At 40.6% G+C, this 9,724-nt stretch overlaps 1 protein-coding gene across 2 annotated transcripts; it reads left to right on the forward strand.

Moving 5' to 3' along the window:
* Positions 1–3: 3 nt before the first annotated feature.
* Positions 4–2,969, forward strand: RMI1 (RecQ mediated genome instability 1). Of its 2 annotated transcripts, none has more exons than XM_032205449.1 (2): positions 4–79; positions 556–2,969. In XM_032205449.1, the coding sequence occupies exon 2, from the start codon at positions 584–586 to the stop codon at positions 2,444–2,446; it is 1,863 nt and encodes a 620-aa protein (XP_032061340.1). In that variant the 5' UTR covers positions 4–79; positions 556–583; the 3' UTR covers positions 2,447–2,969. The 2 variants fall into 2 exon arrangements, with proteins under 2 accessions (XP_032061340.1, XP_032061341.1); XM_032205450.1 differs by lacking the exon at positions 4–79 and adding an exon at positions 253–277.
* Positions 2,970–9,724: the final 6,755 nt, after the last annotated feature.

Genomic DNA, 9,724 nt, shown 5'->3' on the forward strand with positions numbered 1-9,724 from the left:
CGAAGGGAAGCGTGAGCCGGGCCCGGCCGCCGCGAGAGAAGATGGCGCCGGCGAAAACCCCGCCCGCTGCCCAGCGCCGGTTGGGAGGGGGCGGGGGGGAGGAGGAGGAGGAGGAGGAGGAAAAGGGGGGGGGGGGGGGGGGGGTTGGGTAGTGGTGTTCTCGCGAGACTTGGCGCCGCGCGAGGCCGCCATTGGCTGGCGCCGTGCGCGGGCATTTCGGGGCCGCGCTCCCCCCTCCCCCCGCCCGTCAGCAACCGGCGGCGGGGCCGGGGCCGCGGTGAGTGAGGGGAGGGCGGTTCTGTGGGGAGCTGCTCGGGTCATAACGGTTAAAATGTAAATTTTAAGTCGCTTCTGCGTTAACGCTCTTACAGTATTTGAACTGCGAATCGAGGGCAAATTGCTGTATTGTACCAGTGAGAGCCCTGTCATAAATGCATAATAATAGTCATAAATTATCATAAACTCAGCTACTTAAAGAGAATAAACATGTCTTTTTTTTTCTTCTTTTTCTTTCTTTTTCTTTTTCTTTTCTTTTTTTTTTTTTTTTTTCCCAAGGGATTTCGCTCTTCTGGCTTAAAAGAAAATGTCTACGTTTAACATTGCAGCGAGAGTGGAAACTTGGCTTTCATCCACGTGGCACGTGAAGGTTCCTTTGACGTGGTTGGAAGCGTGCATTAACTGGATCCAGGAAGAAAACAGTGGTAGTAACTTAAGTCAAGCGCAGATTAACAAGCAGGTGTTTGAGCAATGGCTCCTTACAGATCTAAGAGATTTAGAATATCCGATTTTGCCTGATTGCATCTCGGATGCTCCCAAGGGAGAGCTGTCTGGCTTTTACTCCATACAGATCGATTCACTGGTTGATGTTAGCCAGCCAGCATATTCCCAGTTGCAGAAGGTAAGAGGGAAAAGTACTGTGAACGAAGAAGTAACAGCCAGTTCTCAGGCATTCCCGAAGCCCTGGGAAGCAAAGCCTACTCGAATGCTGATGCTGCAGCTGACTGATGGGATACATCAAATTCAGGGCATGGAGTATCAACCAGTGCCAGTCCTCCATAGTGATCTTCCTCCAGGAACAAAAATCACTTTACACGGTAGTATTGCATATCGTCTCGGAGTCCTTTTGCTTAAACCAGAAAATGTGAAACTGCTGGGGGGTGAAGTGGATGCTCTTCTGGAGGAGTATTCCCGGGAAAGAGTCCTTGCTAGACTAATTGGAGAAGCTGAGAACCCCAATTCTGTTGGACAACCTGGTCATGAACAAATTGTTCTCAGTCCTATGGATGAAGTAGAACAAACTCTAGGCCCTTCAGATGAAGAGCTCTTGGCTGGTCTTGATGAAAATAATGGAGTTATTTTAAACAACGAATCGTCTTTAGAAAGTGGATACTGGAGCAGAAGCAACAATTTTAATACAGCCTCAGGTTCACTCCCTGCACGCAACAAAAATAGGTTGCAACAGATGTCAGTAAGTTCTCATACACGTGAACAAACTCCTGTGGAGTTAAATGATTTTCCGTTGGAAGATGACATTCTTCTGGAAGAAGAGATCCAAAGAGAGCTGGAAGAAGTGCCACCAGTGGTCACAAACAGAAGCATCGATTTAACAACTGAGAGGATTCCACAGACATATAGAAACTCCTGCAATTCATCTTTAAATGGCACTTATGGAAGAGATGAAGGGCCTGAAAGAGATAAGCCTATAGAAGATACCAGCAAGCAAAAGACTTTTGGAAGAACAGTATCTGCTGGAGATGGCAATAGTACAAAAGGCTTTCCACAGCATAACACTGCACATCAGGCCTGCAGCTCTGCATTTTTTTCTTTGGAAAATCCTCGTGAAGAAAGGCAGAATAATAAAGACTTCGATGAGAGCAGATGTAAATCCCATCACGCTTCTGACAGCAGGCAGTTAGACAGTGATCCTGTACCTTTCTCAAAAACTGATCCAGAAGCAGATCATCAGCCAAAGCGTGATATGCAGACTGTTCCTTGCAGAGCAGTAGAGGCTCGTGACCTTGATTTAGATTCTCCACCTTTCACATACCTTTCCCTTCTCCTTGCAAAGAAACTGGAAGCTGTCACAGTTGTGAAAGTTAAGTGTTTTATTGTAACTCTCACTGGAAACCTCAAGAGCAGTAATGGGTCCTGGGGTATAAAGGCAAAAATTTCTGATGGTTCAGCTTATCTTGAAGTAAATTTTGCTGATGATATTCTAACAAGTTTGATAGGATTTTCAGTGCTTGAAATGAATACGTTGAGAAAACATCCAGCTTTACATGGGAAAATTAAGGATGGTTTAGAGAAATGTCAGAAACAACTGATAGATCTCTGTTGTTTGATGACTATAGAGTTTAATCCATTTCAGTCTAAAGCCACTGTTTTAATTCTACAGGATGTTGATACAAGGCATCTAGAACAATTGAAAAAACGCTTAAATAAATAATGGTCTGCAAGTTTGCACACATTAGATCTAAGTATTTTCCCCAAGGGACTGTTGAAAGTTAAATTTCAAGCCTAAGTGGTATGCCTTTTCTCAAGAAAAATAGTAGAAAAACTATTTCCACTCTTGGAGGAGGAGACAACTTGAATGGGAGGAATTTAGCAGCTTATTTCTTATGGTGGTGGTATTGAAATTAATTTTCAAATAGTTCCAGCTTGATTTAAAATGTTCATGCATCCTTTTCATTCAGCAAAATCTTACGCGTCCTTAACTGGTGATCTGGAGGAGCAGACTGTCAGGAAGTGAATAATAAATAACAAACCAGCTCTTTCTTGCAATTTTTGAAAACAGGTTACTTACCTGATTTTTTAAAGGTAGCTCTAGGAGGAAAACAGTTGAGTAAATTTAAACACAGAATTATTAATCAGATGTGAGTACTTCTGATTATGCCAACTTGATACAGAGTGTGCAGGAACCTGAAGTGTAGAAAAGTAAAAAGTATTTCTTACAAGTACTTACGTATTTAAAAAAAAAAAAAAAAAAGAAAAAAAAAAGGCAAACATGAATGGGATAAAAAAGCTATGTACTTTAAAAAAAAAAGGGGGGGGGGGAGGGCAAAAAAAAGCTAAAAACTTCAGCAAAGATCTTTAAATCTTTTGTTACAATCATTCCTTTCTGTTAATAAATGGAGAAATTTTATTATGATAGATTTTTGGCCTGTTGATGTTAATGACATTATTTTTGAGTCTTATTCGTTAGCTCTTAAAGTTATTGCTAATCGAATCTCTCCACAGAGTATTTAAAATATTTGTGCTACAAATCTGTTGTGTACTTAATATTGGTCTTATTTTTTTTATTATTATTTTAGCTTTTAGAATGTACAAAAGTAAACATATTAAAGTTTTCATTTAAACTTTGGTGGAAGCTGTTGAGTCATTTTCAAAGGAAAAATGTGTCATGTTCAGTGTATAGAGTCCCAGATTTTTTTTTGTTGTTGTTACTCCCTTCTTCCCATCCTTTTCCTTGCTCTTCAATTTGAAGGTTTTCTTTGAAATTAGTAGAATTCTAAATTCTGTCAGGATTTGGGGACCGACAACAGCAGAAGTCTGTGCAGTGTTGATTGAGTGTATTTGCAAATAATGTAAAAGCAGTAGTCAGGAGCTTCGTCCTCAGTGGAGAGACAACTTCCTTTGAGACTCCGTGTGACCTAAGGAAAAGTAGTGATAATTTGCTAAGTAAAGTAAAAATGGAGGGGGGTGGAGGAAGGGAAAGCTTTGTAAAGCATGAGCCTTCTTGGGTTTTGTTTCCAACAGCTTAGAAATTTATGAATTCCTGTGTTCCTTTCCTTCCTCTCCTCCCCTTTCCCGCTCCCCTCTGAAGAGAACCTGGGCAAACCACAATGCTGAGAGTCGCCTGGTTTTATTTCCTGAGTCTGCTGGGAATTGTGTGTCACTTAGAATCATAACAGCAAAAACGTTTGGCTGTGTGGAACCTATGTTGTTGGAGCTTTGATTATTGTTTCAGAAATGTTTGCTTCTTAACAGGGAACCGACCAACCTTCATCTCGTGTTATCCCTTTGAAAGGTAAAACAGCTGACTGTAATCTTCTAGTGCAGTTTCATGGAAACCTTTTACATTTCTTTATTTGCCCTTATTTCTTTATCTGCTTCATTTCGTTTTATGTGTTGATTTTGCCATGAAAAAGGAGAGGAGTCCTTAAAGTTTGAACTAAACAAATAGTCCGTGGACTTTATTCTACTTGTGCAAAGCAAGAACAAAGACATTCAAAGCACTTAAACAGAATTGTATTTAGAATTATCTTTGTCTCAGCTGATCACCTGAAGTCACATGCACCTCTTTTTCTGTATTTATGTTAACATTTAGTCATCCCTACTAAAAGAAGTTAACCTGCTTTCCATCCTCTTTCCTCCCTCCCTCCCCCTGCCTTACAGGCACTGTGTTACTTTTCTGACTTTTCCTTCCCCTCCCCCAATGGACTAGTCTTCTTTTTCAGAATGTTCTTCCCGGAAGGCTTCTGTGCATGTTCTCAAGTGTAAGCAGCAACATAGTACATAGCAGTACATAAGTACTGCTAGCTGTTCAGTGCTTGACTGCTCTGCAGACATTTCAGGACAATTTTTTGGCATGTGATGACTCCAGATCTGTGTTTAAGTTTTCAAAATTAATGAGAAGCATTACTTTTTTTGTTTTGTTTTGTTTTCAGACAAGACAAGGAAAGAAAGAAAACAACTTAAGGAATGCATACTTGTAAGGTGGAGAGTGACATAAATGGTTGTGTACCAGTTATTGGTTCATGCTTAATCCTCTGTATTGGTTCTCAGAACCACGTTCTTTACCACTAGTCGTAATGCTTTTATGCTGTGAGTACATATGGTGTGCGTATATTGCCTCTACATGCCAAGCAGTAGTGCATGTTTCAGTCTTTCAGATAAAAAGAGTTCTTACAGGCCAAATTCAGGAAACAGTCTGCAACCTCAGCAGACTGTGGTAGTGATCAGGAGGAGAGGTATGTCACTTGGAAATGTGACAGAATTCCTGTGCAAGCCAATGAAGGCAATTGTCTGTATTAATGCGAGTTACATGAAGTCTTCTATCAGAAAGTAGTTCCTCTCCTCTTTTCTTGCTATTTTACAAATTCACTTTTTCTTGCTAACATTTTTTTCAGCTGCCAAATAGGTTTCTACATCTGCAGTGTATTTGACACTACAGAGTTTCAGATGCTGTGTTCTTCAGGAATATATTCATATTCATGGGAAAAATAAAGTGCAATTTTTCATTAATTCCAGATAATTCATATGAAACCTACAACGTTGTCACTCAATGTCTTGAATGTTATCGATATAAATGATGACAGTTTGCTGGATATAAACGATGACAGTTTGCTGTTTCTTCCTTGTAGTTATTAGAGAAACTGAAAACAGTAAATTGGTTGTGACAGTGCCAGATATCTGCATCAGAATATCTCATTTTAAACTCTCTGTCACTAAGGCAGGATAGTAGAAAGAAAACAGTTCTCAGAATCTTAACTGTGTCCTACTTTCTTTAAAGGTATTCGCTCTCAAACTGTAGAATAAGGCAGTGGCTAGACCAAAGAATGTGGCTGGTTTCCAAATAAGCCAGGTTTCAAGAACAGCTCGGGCACCAGCCTAATCCTATTGGATACCAGTTTGTCCACAGTGATGAATGTCATTATAGCCCAGCAATGTCCTTCTTGTTGAATGCAGGCAGTGTCCTAAGGAAAGAAGCAACAGCTGGTTGTGATAATGTACCAACTTCAAGTACCAACTAGAAAAGTTAAAGGTTTTCCAAAAGGATGTGGGGTACTGGTCCTCTGTAAGAGCATTACTATGACTTTGCACTGAAAGAATGGAATTCCAGGTCATATCAGCAGGAGAAGTTTTCATGAAAGCTGAATGCAGAACGCAATTAGACCAGTAAATATAACATTTGATACTTGATATAAAACCTTATTTCTTAATATCTTGCTCTGATAATGTCAAGCATTTCTGTTCAGAATAAAAATGTAATAACTTCCAAGTCTTTTTAGGGAGAGAAGTGTGAAGTACAGTACAGTATTTGAGTTATCTGGTGGTAGGAAAACTTAAATTTATTTACCTGTGAGAAAAGGGTGAAAAGGACTTATAAATATAAATAGTACTTCTGATTTCAGATCCAATTCTCTGTATTATAGTCCTAAAAGGAACAGAATGCCAGCAGAAATGACAGCAAATGGGAGGTTAAGGGCAGCCTGACACTGGAACTTTTTAAAGTTCAATAGAAGAGGCAGAAGTTTCCTGCAAATAAACTTCTTGTATAAAGGGACACGGAGCAAAATCGTGTGTATTTTACACACAAAATTCTGGATATTCCTGCTTAATCCTTTTTCCTTAAGGATTTTATTTTTCTATATGGATTTTCTAACAGGGTAAAACTGTAGCATGTTCCTGTTAGAATCTGTCCTGCTTTTTTTTTTTTTTTCTTAGGCTGAGCAAACCCACTTCTCATCCTCTCTAGGGACTAGTATGTGCTCCAGCCCCCTGACCACCTTGGCAGCCTGACTGCTGGACGTGCTCCATTGTGTCAGTGACTTTCTTGTGCTAGGGAACTCAAAAAGGATGCAGTGCTCCTTGCAGCCTCACAAGCACTGAAACAGAAGAAGGGATGGCTTTTTGTGGACCTGTTTCCTGATCTCTAATGGAGCCTGTTGTATGGTTAACCATCTTCACTGCAGGCATGGCTCTGACTCATGTTCAGTGTGCCCACCAGGGCAGGCGGGACTTGGCAATGTTGGCCCCCAGCCCATACTGTTGCATGGGAGTATCTCTGTTAAGATGAAATACTTTGCGTTTACTCTTATTGAGCTTAGGGAGGTTTCTCTCAGCCTGTGCTGAGCCTGTTGTGGTACCGATTCTCTCAGATACTGACCACTTGCTTTCCTTGTCTTTTCCCTTTACCTTGCAGTCTGTGGTTGCGTCTCTCCTGCTTGTCCATTATCTGTACGATCAGTATTCTCTTTCTTAAAGGGAATCTAGTTAGGCAGGCATGACTTGCTAACAGTAGACCTATGTAGGCTGTCCCCACTCACTTTCTCCTTCATCTGCCTGGATATGGCTTCAGGGCGGGTTTGCTCTAGCCTTCTCTGGGACAGAGATCACTCTGCCCTGTCCCTGACTGGATCCTCCTCCTTGAGGATGGGTGTGAAGCCTTTATCCAGTCATCAGGAACATCCCATGATTGCCACAACCTTTCCAATACTAAAGAGAGTGGCTTTGCAACATCAGCCTACTCACTTCAGCACCCTCAGAAGCACGCTGATGGGTCCCGTGGAGATGTACATCTGTAGGGTTAAGTACCCCGTTTTGTACCAGGTGGAGCTGGTACATCTGATCTCAGTAAGAAAGGTGCTTAAAGCTGGTAAAGTATCACTTAAAGTGCTACTGGAGATGATACTGTTATATAAAAGCAAAACCACACAGGTGGCATAGTACCTGGTACCAAGTGGGAGCTGGCTCCTCTAGGTTGGTGAGCTGGTGGAGTTTGTCTGGAGCCCACAGGGCCTGCGCATTGCAGCTGGCTTGGTGTTCTGCGCTTTCCAGGGGCTGCTTCAGAGAGGTTGTCCTCGAAAAACAGCCCTGGGCTTTCCTGCCTTCCTGGGCAGTCACCCACAGGACCCAAGTAGATCCCCAAATGAGCTGCCGTCCAAGCTCCCAAAGCTCAGAGTTGTGATTGTGCTGCCGTGCTCACTTCTCGAAACATGTTAAACCACACGGTCTCAGGACTACTCAGCCAGGATGGCCCTCAGTTCTGCCATCCTTAGGTCTGTCTTGTTTACCAGTGGCAGGCCCTGCCGAGCGCCTCCTGTCACCCCCTCATGGATCACCTGCCTCCCTCGGTATCTGTATGGCTGGTGTAAGTTACTTAGGGGAAGGTTTTTATATCATAATACAACTCATCGTTAATGTTAGGTTTAAAACAGATTAATATTTTTTGCAGTATTGCAGCATGAGTGATGGAAGAAAGTAAGTTGTTTGGCTGGACAATATTAAAAACCAATGGCAACATACAGCCTATTGTTTTATGGTTTAGGAATAAAAAAACAACCTAACTTTTACACTATTTTCAAGGACAAAACTCAATGATTGCAACAAAGTTCTGGAAATATGAAAAGGGGCAAGATGTAGACAAATACCATTTGCATCAAAAATACAGCCTGGCTGTTTGAGCATCTGAAAGAGATGTTCATGGGAGGAGTGATGGACCTGAGGTCTTTCTTAGGGCAAGGGATAATACCTGACTACCTGGGGAAGTTCTTGTAAGAACATTGTGCCAAAGAAAAAGAAATCTGCCTCAACTAGCATTTAATTTTCAGACCCATTAAGCACCTCACTTCTAGATGGTGGTGGGAGCTTGGAGGCATTCAGTATTTAATGGTCCCTAAATAAGTATCTTCCTGCTGAGCTATCTGGCCTTTACAGAGGCACCTAACTCCTTGTGCAGGCTGAGTGGGGAGCCTGTGCAGTTAACCTAGCTGGCATGGACCACCCTGACATGTTATGCAAATTCTTTGTTTGTGTCTTTCTTCAGAATTCTGTCCTTGGATGAGAACAGCCTTCACAACAGGGAAAAAAAGAAGCAGATTATTATTTCTGCGTAACGGGTCAAGGGCTTTCTTTAATAATGTTTATAATTACAGGACAAGTATGAGGCAATGGTAGCATTAACTGCTACAGATAACAGTCTGATCTTGAACTACTGTCAGAATCATAGACTTCATAAAACATTCTTCTGGATTAAAAAAAATCTTAAAACTTTGAGGTGAAAATATGCACGAGTACAAAGAATCTGTGATGAGAAAGAGTATGATATATGGCCATTATAAGGAAATGTTCTATGCTAACAGCACTGAGGAAATAACTGTAATTACAAGCTAAATGTTCACAACTGACTTTTCTGCATGTCAGGCAATTTTGTTTAATATTTACAATTACAATGCAATCATCATTTAACAAATGTGTACTATATATAAAATACAGGCAAGCATTATTGCTATTAAACCACAAGTCTGGCATTTATTGAACAGAAAAACATACTTGGAAACCTCAGTTGTGCTGGCTATCTAAACACAAGCTTAGGTAATTTACCCCCAGTAACAGCTATTAGTGTTGTTGCCCTCATGCAGTTTCTCCAAACTAGAAAATGTCATTAAAAAGCAAATGTAAATAAGGACTTGCAATTTAAAGCATTCAAAAATACATTTAGTAGATTCATTTTATGAAAACACATGTTTTTGCCGAGGTCCTCTTATTTATATATTGAGAAAAAAAATGATGAAAATAACCCTTGAGATGCCACGACTATGCTGCCAAACATATGAATGGCAAGGACCTGTATGAAATAAATGTTAGAGTTCTCCAAAATATATGTCAAACTACAAAGAAACACTGAAGGAGGTTTTACTTTTTATTTCACCAGTCACTAGGAAAGCACGTAGTCAGATACAAATATGACAGGCATGAACTGTGAAATACTGGGATGCGATCATATTTGATAATGCAGACACAGCCAATTAAGGAGAAAAGCAGATGTTTTAGCTATATTTGTTGCTGTTCATGAAGGGAAATGAGTTTGATGTTACGTGATGCATTTAATAACTGCATTATCTTTTATTTATAACATTATTTTCTAATGCATTTTTTTTAGAGCACTGGCTAAAATTTTATTTAATGTAAAATAAGACAATAGTGTAACTTTCCCCTATCT

The sequence above is a fragment of the Aythya fuligula genome, chromosome Z (genome assembly GCF_009819795.1).
Source record: "Aythya fuligula isolate bAytFul2 chromosome Z, bAytFul2.pri, whole genome shotgun sequence".
Taxonomy (NCBI): domain Eukaryota; kingdom Metazoa; phylum Chordata; class Aves; order Anseriformes; family Anatidae; genus Aythya; species Aythya fuligula.